At 36.7% G+C, this 18571-nt stretch overlaps 1 protein-coding gene across 1 annotated transcript in view; it reads right to left on the bottom strand.

The window, feature by feature from the left end:
• EPYC (epiphycan) overlaps positions 1–18075 on the bottom strand; it is a 39904-nt gene extending 21829 nt beyond the window's left edge. Inside the window, exon 1 of the mRNA XM_008143775.3 lies at positions 17911–18075. Coding sequence (XP_008141997.1) covers positions 17911–18075 — 165 coding nt within the window. The remainder of the gene's footprint in view (positions 1–17910) is intronic.
• Positions 18076–18571: the final 496 nt, after the last annotated feature.

Genomic DNA, 18571 nt, shown 5'->3' with positions numbered 1-18571 from the left:
TTAAAATGTACAATGAGAAGAGACCATTACTCCCAAGCCCTTGGGCAAGCTTCTTGACTCCGACTCTTAGTGATGATAATGCAGCTAAAGAAAGAAAAAGGAAATTGAAGAAGATGGAAGCCTATGAAAATTCAGTTTAGGGAAAGAGTTTGTTGTTGTGGCTAACATGCTAGAGAGAAATATTAAATATGTTGAACATAAACAATATAATCACTAAAGAGGTCATATCTGACATGGAGAAAAGAGATTTCACTTGCTGTTATCATGAGTTAGCTGAAAATAATTGTCATGGATTAAATACTCACTGTATATGAAAAACTATGCTCTTTTTATTTATTCTAATGTCACTCTCAGAACAACTCTATGTAGAAGTGCAATAACTGTGCACGTTTGATATATTTGTAAGTGGAAGACGAGAGATGGAAGAACTAAAGAAATTGCCTGAGGTCACACAGCTTCTAAGCAGTTAAGATTACAGTTTGAATCTAATCAATCCTGCCACAGGACTACTTCACTTCCTTAATTTTGCTTCTGTACTCAGCCAAATAAAATTCCTCTGAATAATTTAGCTTTTTATTATGCGAAAGAAGCTCTGGATAAGGGAAGTGAGCATTACCCTTAATGGGAAATGACTATTCACATTATAAACTCATTAATGGGCTATATTTTCATATTTTAAGCCTCATAGGGTTTTTGCCAGATATAATTTATCAACCTACAGTCTGATCTGATCATCGCTGATCACGGATGAACCTGAAGGCTGAACCTTCAGTTGCTGAACCCGAAGGCTGACGACTGTACCAGGGCCATGTAGCCCGTGGGAGCACCTGGCAGTCAATCAACCTTCCCCTGAAACTGACAAGTATGAAAACATCACATAACATTAATGGAGGTGGGTTGTAGAATTCAAGCAGCATTTATTATAATTTTCTCTCGCTTTTGTGAGAAATATTATGTCAGAATGAAACTTCAGCCTGTTGAATCATGATGGCTGAGACAATTCCATGCATTCACTCACCCAACTGTTTCATTTTCCTCCTGGGGATTCAGCTAACATATATTTTCCACTTTCTTTGAGTCTAGATTGGGTCATGTGGTTAGTTCTGGCCAATGGAACAGGAGAGGAAGTAACGTGCCACATAGGGTCCTAATCAGAAAGGAGCAAGTATACTTTCCTTACATTCTTTCCCTCCCCTCAGTCTGTCAACAAAAGATACCACTGTGAACCTACAATCTTAAAGTGAAGATGGGGACGTTGTAGCATGAAAGAAGTTTGAATTCCTGCATAACCACTGGGAGGACAGTAAACCTATTGACCTGCACTGGACAGTCCTGTCAGCGAGATGTCAATTTTTATTGTGTCAAGCCATTGGGATTTTGGAGTTGTTTGTTACAGCTGCTAATGTAATTTGCCCTAATATAGACCTTCTCAAATTTTGTTTTCTTAACCATTTTCTAATTATAGTGAGAGAATAATTTTTACTATTTACCTAGCAGATGCCATTAACATTAGAAAAAAAAAAGTACTTTTTTTTGTGTGTCTCTCATATTCTCTCTGATCTCTCCTTTGCAAGCAATTGTTCTTTTATCTTGGTTTCTTGGTGTAGTACTTCCTGAAATATTGTAACACCAAATTTGAGTAAATTCACCATATTTGAACTTCTTTACTTTTGAATACCAGTATTTTATTAAATTAAGTCAAAATTAATAAATCTATATAATTAATAAATGTCTCAGGCCAAATACCAAAATTTGTGATTTTCTGTTTAAATCAAAGTAGAATAAAATCATAACATTTGATATTGATTTGCTAGAATATTATATATATAGATTTATGAAAAAATATAAATGCTCTTTTAGTTTTTGTAAATACATATCCTAATGTATCGTTATTCTTCATGAATTCATAACTTTAGATGGTAATGCTTCATTGTATTTAATGCAATGTTTAAGTAAAAAATTAATGCAGAAGTAACAATAGCTGATAATCTGAAGGTTTCATGTAGTCATACCCTCTCTAGGCTGTTTCTTCTGCAACCTCAGCACTTTTTTGTTGTTGTTCACATATTTATTTTCTCTATTTTTGTTGCCAAAACGATTCTTAGTTCTCCGAAAGATTTTCCATGTCAGTTTTATCCCAGTTTATGCAGGACTCCATTCATCATTATCCCCTTAGTCTCCAGAAACTTAATGGGTTTTCACTATCCAATTTTCACAAATGTATCATCTAGTTCTAATTGAATTTTCCCAAATAATATTGTGAGAAACTTTGGCAAAGGTTGTAGCAACATTATCTAAAAGCTGAGTCAGTTCATGTTCCCTTTACCCTTACTGCCCTTGTTCCCCATGTAAGGATGCCAGAAGGACAATTTAGTGTAGGCTGAAATCAGCAATCTCATGAGAAGGGGAGAAGGGTGGGGAGTCCATCACAGTAATTGAAACAAAGCAGTTGGACTGAAAAACAAAAAAATTTGATCCTTCCAAGCTCTAGCTCTTTATTTTATGATGGAGTAATTTTGTATTACTTTTTAAAAAAGTTTTTATCTTTTTTATCCTAACACAAACTAAATTGTTCCTTCTAACACAGCCTTTATTGAGTCACAAAATATAATAAACCATGCCTTTTAATATGCAGAAATTCTCTGCATAAAACTGCTATTCACTGATGATAAAGATGATGATGATGATGATGATGATGTATATATTATCATAGAAAAACGTGCATTTAGCCGAAACCAGTTTGGCTCAGTGGATAGAGCGTCAGCCTGCAGACTGAAGGGTCCCAGGTTAGATTCTGGTCAAGGGCATGTACCTTGGTTGCGGGCACATCCCCAGTAGGGGGTGTGCAGGAGGCAGCTGATCGATGTTTCTAACTCTCTATCTCTCTCCCTTCCTCTCTGTAAAAAATCAATAAAATATATTTTTAAAAAAGAAAAAGAAAAATGTGCATTTATAGAGGTTATCCCAGGGAGGACCAACTTATAGCCAATTGCCTTTGAAAGAGATAATTATTGCATTAGCATTAAATTTTTTTCTACTGCTCAGTATCAGCAGTAAAACCTTGCAAAATTTTACAACCCTAGAAGCCTGACTTGATCTCTCAGAGGCAGATTATTTTAAACAAATTTAAAAGAGTGTATTAAGCTAGAGTGCCTACCTGAACCCTCTCATTGCCACCGATATATTCTCTATAGTCTCTGCGCTTTCTTGGGAACCTAACTAAAAGAAGGAGCTCTTACCCTTTGTGACAGCATGGATGGGCCTGGAGAGTATTATGTCAGACAGAGAAAGACAATTACCTTACCGTATGATCGTATTTATACATGGGATCTAATGAACATAAAAAGCTGATGCACAAATGGAACAAGAGGCATGGAACACACTGATAGATGTCAGAGGGGAGAGGGTGGGGGGACTGGATGAAGGAAGGTGAAGAGATTAACCAAACAATGTATATGCATAACCCATAGACACAGACAGCAGTGTGGTGATAGCTGGGGAGTGGGGGCTGGGGGTGGGGGGGCTGGGTGGAGGTGGGTAAAGATAGGGGGGGGATTGGGGGACATCTGTATTAGTGTCAACAATAAATTTACAAACAAAAGATTGTTGATGATATAGAGCCAGGGCAAATTACTCTAGGCAAATCAGCTCTATAATAGCATAAGGCAAAGGAAGGGCTGATTTCTAAGGATCAAAATCTTTAAATTTGCCCTGGCCAGTGTGACTTTGTTGGTTAGGCGTTGTCCCGTGCACCGAAGGTTTCAATTCTTGGTGAAGGCACGTGGCAAGGTTGTGAGCTGAATCCCCAGTAGGGGGGATGCAGGAGGCAGCCCATAAATGTTGCACTTTCACATTGATGTTTCTCTCTCTCCCTCTCCCTTCTTCTCTCTCTAAAAATCAATAAACTATTCTTTAAAAATATCCATATTTGTTGCCTATCATCTATTTTTGCACTCATTAGCATGATAGGAATCATTCTGCCAATAGGAGAAGAATTATTAGACTCTATGATATTCCTTTCTTCTTTAAATACCAAAAGGAATTTATCCCCTTGAATCTCCATTCTATATATGTTTTAGATTCCATATAGTTATAGTAGAGGATTTTTATCTAATCATCCTGGATTTTATTTCTTTTTCATATGTATGTCTTTAATCAGAGTTTTGATAACTCCAAAAAAAGAAAACACACTTACAAAAATATCTGACCTAGCTGCAACATATTTTAGATATATTTTCTTTGTTCTTCTCATATGTGTTGTATGTGAAAAATGTATATTTGCTTTTATACCATTTACCTCTTTAAAGACCACATTGAGTGTGAGGTTGGCATGACGTCACTGTGATTAACCTTTAGGACCACCTATCTGTATCTTATATTGTACAATCCGATGGTTAGCGACATTACCAAGCAATTATTTTTTAATGATCTCAATGTTTGTGTGTGTGGACCTTAACAAACACAGTGTAAGCCTCCCTGTTCATAGCAAACTCTATAACTTGCCTTAGGAGTGTCAGAATAAGAAGTCTGTGGAATTCGGAAAGATCCAGGGAAAATTAGGCATATTATAGAAGGGCTAGGCAGGACAATGACAGGTCAAGTCTAATCCTGGGTTGAAAATTAGTATAATAGGAGATTATATAACTCAGAAAAAATGAATATTTTCTAAAATTTCCTTGAACAATGTTACTTTTGGCAAATTTATAATTTATTAATTTTTTTATCTGACTCCGTAAAACATGCTACAAGACAAAATCTAGAGGACTATGTTAGAAAAACAAAAGTCCGGACCAGAAAGAGAAGAGAAGGCACTCATTCAGCACACAGTACTAGAGAAGTAAATGGACCACATTGAAAAGCCCAAGGGCACAGACGATAGTGTAGGGAAGGCTTGGGAGTGGGGGTTAGGAGCTGGACAAATGGGGGACATCTGTTATGCTACCAACAATAAACATATTTTTCAAAAGAAAAGCATATTAAACTGGTTAAACAAAAATAGTAAATGACTCACACTGAAAGAATAGCTGAGCAAAGTCAAACAGTAAAACTGGACTCAGCCCCAGAGATTCTGATTTCAATAGTCTGGGTGTGGCCCAGACATTAGGATTTTTAAAAACTCTAGAAGTGATTCAAATATATGGCCAAGGTTGAGAACCACCACACTAGAGGGGAAATTTATTCTGCAGACTAGGATGTCAGAGACAAATGCTAATTAAGTTTTGGAGCGGTGAAATGTTAAGTCTTGATGGGAATATGGAAGAAGGATTGTTTTTCATTAAGATCCCAAGGGCCACAGGCTTCAGAAACATCAACATCAGTGTCAGTTCAGGAATCTGCTGAGGTTGATTCTTCAGCTGAAAAATACCACGGGGAAGCGTAGAAACTCCCTGGGAGGTGAATTTTGTGAATTCCATAGCAGGAAGCAAAGGTGGAAGCCAGAGGGGCAAATCGCTTCCAGGCTGCAGAACCCCCACCCCCAAACACTGAAAATTCTTGGTCCCAAGAGAGCCTGTCACTTGACAGACACAAAGTCCATGCTGCATCAGGTGCCAGAAACCCAGGGCTGCAGAAAAAATGGGTTTTGGGGATGCAGAAAATAAAACCAGAAAGAAGCTTCAAATGGACCTGGTGACTGGGCCTGCTGCCACTGTATGTTTAAAAACTGTGCTAGAAAACAGGAATATCTCCAGTGCTACCCTGCGATGAAAGCCATGTGGTTTCTTAATTCAGTGTTGCTTGTATCCTAAGTGCATCAGAATGAGCAGAGGGTTTGTTTAATCCCCCAAATGCTGGCCCCTCCTCTAGAGTTTCAGATTCATTAGGTCTGGAGTGGGATCTGAGAATTTGCATTCCTGACCATCTCCCAGGTGATGCAGATGTTGCCAGTTCAGGTATCACACTTTGAGAACGACTCCTCTAACAATGGGAAAACAGTGCCATAATTGAACTCCTGATGGGAAAGTTCTCCAAATTGTGTTTGAGCTCAAAGTTTAAAGACTAGAAACAATGAACATAAGCTGACCAACATCTGGATGAGGTTATAGCCTCAGTTTCCACCAAGTCTCTTCTTGGGTCTCTAGCAGCACTATGTATTGATTTTGGGGCTCTACTTTTGCCTAGAATAACTATTATAGAGATTCAAGTTAATTTGTTCTTTAAATTTGATGGGGGTTAAGGTCAGTGTTGGGATAATAATATATGTGCAATAAATGCTTCATTCTCTTTAAATATCAAGGTCATAGGAGACTTTGCAATGAACTAATAATGTATGTGCCCCTGAAGAAAGTACATTTGTATCTGGAAAAGTCCACTCAGACTGCAGTTATTAAAAAAAAATCCAGCTTGACCCAAGCACTAAGGATCTGTCTAGCTGAGATGAAGCAAAAGCAAATGGGGAAGTGGTGTTTGGACTGCATATTCTTTGGACTTTTAAATCACAAGGCAAGCAATTCTGAATTTATACTGCAATCTCTTTAGAGTTGAACAAGTTTTGACTTTAATTTGTAAGAGATGTTAATCTGTAGTCTTTTATCTTTCCTCAAAAACTTCATTGAAGTAAGGGAGTTATATATAAATTTGTGTCATCATTATGTTTCTGGAATTGTATTATTGGAGTATAGTTACTTAGCATTTAATTTCCTTGCAGAACTTCTCATAAGCTTTGTTACTAAATAATGTGGCTTGATATAATTTGAGACAAAGCAAAGAACTGAGAGTGAAAGGTTAATCTCAGGAACTGAGAGGTTTTTGGGATAAATTCATTGATGCTCTCAGATCCATATCAGAGACTTCTGCAATCAAAATCTACGGACTGCCAGAGGATATGTAAGAGTGGTAGTTGGCATGGGGGTAGATCTCAGGAAGGTATGAGCATGACTGTCCAATAAACAGGTTGATTTTCTCTCTTGAAGGTGAGAGCTGTATTGAATATCATGGTTAAGCCTGATGGCTTAAAAGGAGACCCTCCTGGGAGGTGGGTGCATCTTCTGTTGGCTCTTTTACTCACCCTTCCTGGAAAAGGAAGAATGACTGGGTGAGTGAAAGAATAGGCCTAGGCAGTGCATCCTCCCTATTCGGGTAGTTGCCTGCCTGTTGAGAGCATGCTTTCTGTTTGCCCCTCTAGTCATGCACTAACATTTACTGAATCAGACGCTGTTCTGAGGCCTGTGATTGAGTGACCTTTTCTGTGACCAGTTACCTAGTCTATTTCTGGAGTTTTGTATTAGGAATCTCATAGTTGCTTCGGACCTAAGTCATACATTTCAGTCTAGATTTTATCAGTAATATAAGGAGGATACTTTGAACTCATTTGTCTGAGCCCCATTTCTGTCTCTCAGCTGATTCTGAATTTAATTAGGGTTTAGGAGGAGCATGTATCTGGTCCCTTAAAACCTAATATTTATTTCTTAGAAAAACTTTAATAGCACACGTATTTATATGTGTCATAACACAAAATAGTATATGTTACTGACTCTTGGTTTCATATTATGGTATATTCCAAACTCTTATTTTTAACTTGCCTCATTTTCTTAATTTATATTTTTATATCATAATCTAGTATAAGAAATAATTAATAATAAATAATATAAGATATATTATTATGGAGAATATAATGCAATAAAATCTATGTTATATATTTTATACAATGTAGTATTATTGTATGTAGATATGTTATCTATATTTATTCAGATTTATATTTATTTCATATGTTTATATATTTATTTTATATGTTTATATTTATTTTATATGTTTATATATTTTTGTACACATTGTAGCACTTATTTCTATAAGTAGCTTTAAATATTGTTCAAAAAAGGTGGTGGATAAACACATGAGTAAATGGACGTAGTAAATTATATCTCAGATTTGCTGTAAGAACTGTGACTGATGCCAAATTTAAGGACATACTTTCTCAGCATATGTATGTGTATTTTGTAATGGAACTCATAGAAAACTTATGTCCCAATAGGTAACTAAAGATCTTGTTTACATTTTTTACTTCCTCTAATGTATGGGAATAGTGCGTTTATAAGGTGGCTAGCTAGACTGGGAGGTGCTGAGGGACAAGGAGGAACTTGGTCTTATTTACCTGCCCCTACTCTTCATTCTCAGCAAAAGATTGGTAAGTGGATCTAAAGTGAACCCATGCCCAATGGAGTTAGCCTTCATTCCAGCTCAAAGCCTATCCCTTCCATGAAGACTTTCTTGGGCACCAGTGGATTAGCCTCAGTGGCTGTTGATTGAATAAGTGATCTAATGGTAAAGCTAACATTTATTAAATATCTGCTATGTGCCAGGCTATAAGTTAAACCGTGAACCAGTTTCTTATTTCATGTTCACTAGATATATTATAGATAGGAAGCTGAGGCTCAGGAGGATTATACGACTGCCTGAAGCCACACAGTTGCTGTGACCAACCTAGGACTCACACAAAGGGAGTCTGACTCCAGAATCCATGTCACATACTGTGAAAAACTGCCTCCCAAGTATAGAATGGATACATACATGAGCAAACCCAAAGCCAGTGGTTTCTTTCCCCATCTTTGCAGTGTATGTGCATGAATGGTTTAACTGCCCAGGCAAAACCAGACTGGAAAGAAATTGTTCTTATCTATTTATTTACTTAGTTTAGTAACCCACTGTGCCAGTAAATTCCTAATCAGTAAGTCCAGTTCTTTAACAGATAATATTTAAATTTTAAGCCTCTCTCTCTCTCTCTCTCTCTCTCTCTTTAAAGCATTTTAAATCCAGAATGTTATCTGGATTTTTACTCTAGCATAGACTAAAATTTTTGTTAAACAAAACAGAATTTAAAAGTTCTCTTTCTCCCAAATTGTCCCACCAGTTGAAAATAAATCATGAAGCTATTCTGTGTTGTCACCATTATGTCAATGATTGTTTTCCAAACATATTGAAGGGTTCCAAACTGTTCATCCTGGGTTACTGGAGAATATCCTTATGGGTTTTACACACTAGCATGCAGATATGTTAAGTCCAATGGAATTTTGCTTTAAACGTAAGTCCAGTGCTCAAATTAATTTAAGTGGTCCATATTAATTATCTAAAGGAATGTGACCATGAACACTGGCAATGAAAGCTGTATCTTATTTTCTATTTTATCTTGAAAATGGATGAGGAAGAAATGAGTTTGGCAAAGATTGCTCAGTCCCCATATTCCTGACAAAGCAGCTTTCAGTTCAGAAGGATCATTTTACCTCTCTCTCCCTTAAATACTTTGACAGCTAAGAGAGTTGCTTAGATATTATGTTCATTGTAATCACTAGAAAATTCTTGTTTTTCTGATTCCTAATAATCAAATTACTTAATTTCAAAGAAAAGAAACCTCAATATGAGACACAGCTAACAAAATTAAAGATTAAAGAGAAGAAGCAGAAAAGTAATGGAGGTGTTTAGTGCCAAAGTCTCTCTGGTCTGGCATGAAAATAATCTGGTTTAAATTTTGCTCTGAAACTTACTAGCTGAATAACCTTGGGCAAAATTCTGATCCTCGGTTGCTCATAAAAATAATAACAGTAATAGTAATAATCATGTCTTATTTTAAGGGATAGTAATGAGATTTAACTTAGGTTTGTGGCCTCATAAATAATGTGTTATACAACTTCAAACACAAACATGTCACTGGCAAATTCTATCAGTGTTCTTTTTTTTCTGATCTTACATAATTGTATATTCTGTGCTTCCCTTTTTTCTTAAGGTTCTCTCTCTTTTTTTAAGCTTTTCAAATAGCTTAAACTAAGAATCAAATGGTTTATCACTGTTTTTAACAGAAACATATGGAAAATCAATCAGACAACATATTGAAAGCTCATCAGTAAAATTCTTCCCTCCCGTTCTCCAGAGCCTCTTTCATGAAGAAGGATGAGGAGAAAGATTAGCTTTTTTTTCACAATATCCTAAAAATCATATTTAATTCAGGTTGATTAAAACTTTAACAAGTTACTTCTTCCAGTAAGAGATGTTTTATATGCAAACCACATGTTTAAAACTTTGAAACATATTGTATAAATTATCCAAAATGAATCCTTTTTATTTATTTATTTTTCAAAATGTTAAGATTTTCTTTACAAAGCTTCTTTGTTGTACAGAAAGTAAAAATGCTGTTACAGTCTTGGTGTAACTGGTAGACGCAGATGGTTAACTCACCAATCACAGCTATCCACGCTACAGCAAGTCTTACACGAAAACCTAAGAATACTTACAGTTTTGTTGAAGTGCAATCCCCAAGCTTGCTGGTGAATTTCCAAAAGGGATTAAATGAAGGAAACAGATGTCACAGGAACTATTCTTTGGCTCTTTGGGTGGATGGGTGTCCTGGAGTTTGTATCATAACTACCTTGATGTTTTTTATATGTCATTATATAAACTAGACATTGATTTCTATAAGTAGTCAAAAATTAATTTGAGCCTACCTTAGTAATTTCTGGTGTTACTGGGTATCAACATTATATCATGAAATTATTTTGCATGGCACCATATTATCTTGATGACAAGAGGAAAGTAATCAATGCATTTGTTAATTGATGCAGCTGCCTTCACTGAGCTCTCTCTGATTCCTACAACTCTATTAAATTTGCTTTTAATTCTTTTGATGAAGCCTATAACCTCTTCATCTATAAATGATATTTTCAAGCTGAATTTATTTCAACAGAAGGTTTCTTTATAAGGATGATTTTAAACTATCTACTTATTTTCTCTAAGAGAGAAAAATTGGTCAATTATTACTATCTAGAGGCCCGGTGCATGAAATTCGTGCATGGGAGTGTGTGTCCCTCAGCCCAGCCTGCACCCTCTCCAATCTGGGACCTCTCGAGGGATGTCCAACTGCCTGTTTAGGCGCGATCTCGGTAGGATCCAACCTAAACGGGCAGTCGGACATCCCTCTCACAATCCAGGACTGCTGGCTCCCAACTGCTCACCTGCCTGCCTTCCTGATTGACCCTAACCATTTCTGCCTGCCAGCCTGATCACCCCCTAACCACTCCCCTGCAAGCCTGATTGATGCTTACCTGCTCCCCTGCCAGCCTGTTTGCCCCTAACTGCCCTCCCCTGCAGGCCTGGGTCCCCCCCAACTGCCCTTCCCTGCAGGCCTGGTCACCCCCAACTTCCCTCCTTTGCCAGCCTGGTCACCCCTAACTGCCCTCCCCTGCAGACTTGATCGCCCCCAACTGCCCTCCCTTGCAGGCCTGGTGCCTCCCAACTGCCCTCCCTTGCAGGCCTGGTGCCTCCCAACTGCCCTCCCCTGCTGGCCATCTTGTGTCCACATGGGGCCAGTCATCTTGTGTGTTGGAATGATGGTAAATTTGCATATTACTCTTTTATTAGATAGAATAGAGGTCTGGTGCATCGGTGGGGGCCAGCTGGTTTGCCCTGAAGGGTGTCCTGGATCAGGGTGGGGGTTCCTTTGGGGCATGGGGCAGCCTGGGCGAGGGACCTGTGGTGGTTTGCAGGCCGGCCACGCCCCCCGGCGACCCAAGCTGAGGCCCTGGTACCTGGGATTTATTTATCTTCTATAATTGAAACTTTGTAGCCTTGAGTGGAGGCCTGGGCTGGCCAGGGTGTGTGGAAAGATTGGCTTCCTCCATCTCCAGGGGCAACCCAAGCCTCCTGTTTGCTCCATGGCTGCAGCCATCTTGGTTGGATTAATTTGCATACTCGCTCCTGATTGGCTGGTGGGCATGGCTTGTGGGTGTAGCAGGTGATGGTTAATTTGCATATTACTCTTTTATTAGATAGGATGTGTTTTATTAACTATGTTTGCTGATTTATGAATGCATACCTTATCTCATTCCATATCTACCTCCAAAATTTATATGTGGAGATAAGGATCACAGGAGAAGAAAGTTGGGGGGAAGTAATATGAAGTCAGGGAAGAATGAGGCCAAAATCAAGCTCCAGGATTCTGAGCAAAATGACAACAACACTAAGTTACAAGATGTAGAGTACAGAAAAGAAAAAGAAAAATTCCTTAAAGTTGCAGCTCCTCTTACACTGAGGCCTGAGAGAAATTTGTCCTCCACATCCTCATGAAGAGCACTGTGTGGTGTCATTGACAATGCCCTCTGCAGACTTACAAAAAATGCTATCAAGTGTGCTCCATGGACTCCATAACATTCTCTCTGTTTTTTTTTTAAATCCTCACCTGAGAATATTTTTTCCATTGATTTTTAGAGAGAGTGGAAGGGAGAGGGAAAGACAGAGACAAACACCCACGTGAGATAGACACATTGATTGGTTACTTCCCGCATGCCCCCAATCAGGGCCTGGAGCCTGCAATTGAGGTACATTCCTTTGACCAGAATCAAACCTGGGACCCTTCAGTCTGCAGGTTGAATTTCTATCCACTGAGCCAAACTGGCTAGGGCTGCAGTATAACATTCTTGATGTTTCTTGAAAATTCAGGGACACAATTAAGTAAAAGTAATTGTAGAAAACTAAAATAATATAGAATAAGTGAGCAGTATAGGTGAGCAGAGTCCAATTGTCTGAATGGAGCCAAGGAAATTTTACTGCAGGAATGGAAGTTTAATTCCTTCATCAGAGTCACTGAGACCTTTTCTGGGTAAAATAAGTTATTAATGGACAGGAATAATGTTTTTCTTATACTTCAGAGGCATGAACAATCTATAACCCCCAAAATATACATGAACATGGAAATGCCAAATACCTACCTTGGTCAAAAACACAATCTCAATTTAAACCACTCAAAGAATACTAAATCTTAAACTATATAGTTTTCTGATGAACTCCTTAAGGCTAATAACAAAATTTTCCTTGGATCCTAGACCACCAAATATGTAATATATACAGGGTAGGGCAAAAGTAGGTTTACAGTTGTGAGTACATGAAACACAGAATTTATCCTTGTGTTATTATTTATTAATTGTTGTATTATTTTCCATATGAACAAATGTAAATCTGTTTTTGCCCTACCCTGTATATATGCTATTATATATGTAAGTATAATAAAATAATATACATTTAACTTAGATATATGTTGGAGATTAGCTATTCACAATTATTCTTTGAAGTAGTGAGTTGTAAGCCATTCTTTTTATAGTAATTAGATAATAGTGAGTTAAATAATTATTAGAAGTAAAGGTTACTTGTAGTTCACAGTACTCATCCATAAAAGACTGGTTTTCTTTCTCTTTTAGGAGTGTTGGAGCACTTGACATTCAATTAAACTAAAACCATATCAAGTCAAAAGAACAATTTGGAAAATGGTAGAAAATGGAGGGTGGTAATACAATCCTTTATTAATCTGCTAAAGATTATTTTCTGATATGAGGAGATAACATCATTTCGATTGTATACCTGTACAATCTTATTCAAGTTACTTTCTTGCTCTTTGTCTCTATATCTTTATCTATTCATTGGAAATAATAATAGTGCTTCATAGTTTTGTTGTGAGAAGTTAAGGAGATAATGCATGTGAAATGCCTAGAACAGTACCTGACACATTATAAGAGCTCAATCAGGATTAATTATTATTTATCAGAAAGCAAAAAATAATCTATATTTCATCTTATGGCTTATAACTATATCTTATTTATAACATTAATTAAGATAAAAGCTCAGGTTTGGCTTATTGACCAGTTAAACCATTGAACTCACAAACTCAATCCTTGAAGCAGTAAATTCAAATTTTGTTTTCAGAAGAAATTAATTATTGCATCTTTATTAGTTTTCTATTGCTGCATAAATAAATTCTACAAACTGAGCAGCTTAAAACTATACCCATTTTTTAATTCTCTGGGTCAGAAATCCAGAGCTGGCTTGACTGGATTCTCTCTTCAGGGTTTCACAAGGTCAAAATTATGGTGGTGGCCAGGTCTGTGACTTCATGTGGAGCTCGGGGTTTCATGCATCTATAGGACTAAGGTCCCTCTAAGCTTGCTGGCTGTCAGCTTCTCTCAGCATCTAGAGACTTCTGCATTCCATGCTGTGTGGACCATCTATCTTTAAAGCCTGCAATAGTTTCCCTTGTAATGAATTTCTCTCATGCTTCAAATTTTGTTCTTAACTTTAAGACACTGATTTAAAGGACTCATGAGTTTAGGTCTGGCTGACCAAGATAATCACCTTTTTAAAGGATATTATAAACATAACCTAATTACCAGAGTGATCTACAAACAAATTCATGATGTTAAAAATTATAGAGGGTGTGGACACACCAGGGATGGGCCATTTAAGGGACATCATAGAATTCTGCTTATCACATATGTCAAAAGCCTTAAGGATTAATCATTTAAAACCTGGAACAAAAGGTCTATTTTATTGGCCTAAGGAGCCAAGTCTCAGAATGTATAAGAAAGAAACTGGCATTGGAAGCATTTGGTCAGTTGTCTCATAAATTTAGTTTTAGAATATAACTTGTCCTTTCTACAGATAAAATTAATGTTAGGCTAAAATAGGCAGAACCATAGTCTTGGCATTGAGGACAAAGTGTGAATAATCTGATCCCACCATTTCCCAGGTGCTTTATTTACCATCAATTTTTCCATCAACTGTATCACATTTGGGTATATTACCAGTGTTTATTCAAAAAGTGTCACATAGGATCAAGAACATGGGGAACAACTGCCCTTAATTTTAAAGATGAGATAAATAATCTTACCAGGAGTCACCAGAGTATGAATTTCAAAGACTACATTCAAGAAGTTAATGTCATGAGTACCCATAGTTTAGAATCCATTCACACAACTGGGTCTATTGACTTTTTTCATATCTTCTGATGACGAATTATATACCAGTTCTTTGTTTGTTTGTAAAGCAATGTATATTTATAATTTGTTAATGTATAAGCTAAAGTTCTTTGGAATTTTGTTCCTCATGTTATCTTATTTGTTATATATTTTTTGGACTTTTTACCATAGCTGGTGGATGAATGGTTTGATTGATTTTTTAAATATATTTTATTGATTTTTCACAGAGAGGAAAGGAAAGGGATAGAGAGTTGGAAACATTGATGAGAGAAACATCTATCAGCTGCCTCCTGCACACCCCCTACTGAGGATGTGCCCACAACCAAGAGTATTTTGATAGAATTGCCCTTGACCAGAATCGAACCTGGGACCCCTCAGTCCACAGGCCGATGCTCTATCCACTGAGCCAAACCGGTTAGGGCATGATTGATTTTTGTTGCTGGACAAACCTTGTATTTTAAAAAAATTATGTATAGCTTATGTCTTTAAATGTGTTATATTACCATAGCACATGCATATATAGATAGATAGATAGATAGATAGATAGATAGATAGATATAGATATATATGTATATCTATATATATATCAACTATCTACAAATTGGTTTTCTAACGTGACTTTACCACAAAAATTGTTAAATCGTGGATAATTATATATTTCAATCAACCAAAGGGATTACTAATGGCTCTCTGGAGCCCTCAGTGGTTAGGATTCTGAGTTTAGAGAGGCCTATGTGAAAATCACGGATGCTTGCATGAGGTAAGGACTGGAGTATATAAGGATACGAAGTCACATTTTTGGTACCTTGAAGGAAGGTTGTTCCAGAATAAAAAATTCTTGAGGAAAGGTTGTATATTAAATCATCTATACTAATAAAAGGGTAATATTCTAATTAGACCAGGTGACCAGCCATCTTCCAGATGTCTGACTTCCTTCCAGACAAAGCCACGGTGGTGGGGCTGAGGAAGAGCAAGCCAGCAGGGGAGGGCAGTTGGGGCCATTAGGCCAGCAGGGCAGGGCAGTTGGGGGCCATCATGAGGGCAGGGGAGGTCAGTTGGGGGCCATCAGGCTGGCAGAGGTGGTTAGGGGCAATCAGGCAGGCAGACAGGCAAGTAGTTAGGAGCCAGCGGTCCTGGATTGTGAGAGGGATGTCCCAGATGGGAGAGGGTGCAGGCAGGGCTAAGGGACACCACCTCCTGTGCACGAATTTCATGCACTGGGCCTCTAGTTTTTAATAGATATATTTATTAGCTTATTTTATTTGGTAGCAGGAACAATTTGAGAATCTCATGAGAATGTGTAGGGCCACCTAAGCAGCAAAATGCATCTTGACAGCAAGAAATGGCTTAAAAGAAGTCTGCAGATAAAGCTCATTGATGCCACATTTTGCCCAAAGCAGCCTTGGTTTCAAGTAACATTTTTTTTTTCCCATTGGGCATTTGGTCTGAAAGGAATAAGCTGTCCCTTGAATCCACTCCCCAGCCCTACTCAGAATAGAGGATTCACTTATGATATTCACCAAAGTTCTTTGATCTTATAAAAAATACTTTTTGGATAAATGTCAAATAAGTTTACATTGAAATATTTAATTTGTTAGACAGTTGCAGATATGCACTGATATATGTACATTTTTAATATTTATGGAAGATGGGAAAAAGGAGCAGAGTAGATGAATTAAGAACTAGAAAAATTTCTTAGACTCTACACTGATGCATTAAGTTAGAGATATAGAGGGATCACAGACAGCAAGATTGGTTATTAATGACCATAAATTCTCAACAGAAAATTTCCTTAACATAACAAAGCCATACAGAAAAAATGAATCAAACAGTGAGTATTAACACTTAGAGCCAAGAAGGTGTGGCTCAGTGGGTGAGTTTCAATTCATGAACCAGGATATCACAGGTTGATTCCAGGTCAGAGCACATGACCAGGTTGCAGCTCAATCCCTAGTAGGGGGCATGCGGGAGGCAGCCAATAGATGATTATTTCTCATCATTGATGTTTTTTTTTTTTTTTCTCTCTGTCTCCCTCTCCCCTTCCTCTCTGAAATCAATAAAAACATATTAAAAAAATAAAGACTTAGAAAATAGAGTCATGTCCAATGTGCAGAAGAAAAGTGATCTGCTGTTAAGCCTAAAACTTTTCTGAAAAGTAAAGAAGTGAGAGAGAGAGTGTAGGGGTGGTACAAAAAAAAAAAAAAGAAAAAGAAAAGAAAAGAAGAAGAAGACAAAAGAGAAAATGATAGGGAGAGAAAAATAGGGTAAGGGGAGAAGACATGAAAACTATTGTATTGCTATTGTATGGTGAAATTCTGATTCTTGTATTTCATAAGCCAACATAAATAATAATGAGAATGTTTATATCTTAATAAAAATGTATCTAATTAAGTTCCATACAATATAAATATATGCTTTTGTCTAAATATTTAATTTTCCTTAGTTATTCTAAATCATTATTGTAAGAAAGATTTACATTTGAACAATTGCCCAAAATATCTTATGATCTTGTAATGATGATGTAATTTCCCTTTTGGTTTATTTATATGTAATTAGTTTTTGTCAATGTAGTGCATTAATTATACTCCAGCATTTCAAGGTCTGTTTGTTTTCTGACTCAGAAAAATTAATCTGTATTCTTTAGTTCGTAAAAAGCCTAATATTTAATTAGGAACATATCATATCAAATTTATAAAATGTGGGCCGTAACCTTGCCAATGCCTACATTACTGCCGAGAGATAATCAGTCATTTAGGAAAGCACATTTGCTCTTGGAATACTGTCCTGTCCCAAACTATTGTCTTTTATATTCTTTTTACTTCCAAATTTACTACAATCTAACATTTTCTTTCCTTTACAGAAAACACCCTAAAGTTCTTTATCATTGCATATGTATTATTTTTACTTTTCCTAACTGCCTATGGCTTCTTCCCCTACTTTTTTTTTCTGTTCTAACTTAATAACTCTTTTTTCTTGCCCAATTTTGTGAGAAGATATAGAGGAAATAAAGTGAACTGTAATAAAACAAAAGAGTATTTCAATGTTAATCTCTAACATTGAACATGTTCTGGAGAAAAAGTTCATATGAAATCATTAAGACAGAACATCTCATTTATAAATAAACAAAAATCTATTTGAAGAAAACAATCCCCAATAATTCCTAATACAATGCTTTTAAAAGTACCTCAGCTTGGCCAATAGGTATGTTTTCATAGTTGTATAAATCATCCAGGTCTTCCAAGGTGGCATCGTAAGTTTCTGAGTCATAGTTGATGGGCTCTAACGTTGGAGCAGTCACAGCAGCATCAAAGATGACAAGTCCCAGAACAAGTCTTGCTAATGCTTTCATTTTTCAAACTTTCCTAATCATAAAATATTAACATGCATAAATATTTAATTGATAATAACTTATGAATAGTTTGCATTAAACAGGAGTGATAGATAAATCAATGTCAACACTGAGGAACTCAAGCTGGTAGCTTTCTTTGCATGAGTAATTTATAAACATAACACAATAATTTGTATGCTTTATGATGACAATTGATACCAGATGTTCAAATTAAGATGCAAACCTATCCATATTTTTATAGTATATAATGTAAATTCAGTGAAATTGATTTTATTTTATAAAGAAACATGGTGCAAACAAGATGCAGCAAGATTGTAATATACTTATTTCCAAAAGTCTTTACACTACCTAAGTATTAAGATTGTTTCATCAACTCTGGAATGTAGGAATGATGATGACGAGGATGATGATGATCAGTATAACTGTCACGCTGTTTTACACATGAGAAACCAAGACAGAATTGGCTAATCCTACAAGTAGGACTTATATCTGTTTA

Source organism: Eptesicus fuscus, chromosome 7, assembly GCF_027574615.1.
Source record: "Eptesicus fuscus isolate TK198812 chromosome 7, DD_ASM_mEF_20220401, whole genome shotgun sequence".
Lineage (NCBI taxonomy): Eukaryota > Metazoa > Chordata > Mammalia > Chiroptera > Vespertilionidae > Eptesicus > Eptesicus fuscus.
Note: the sequence above shows the minus strand (reverse complement) of the source record. Positions and strands in the feature narration are given on the sequence as shown.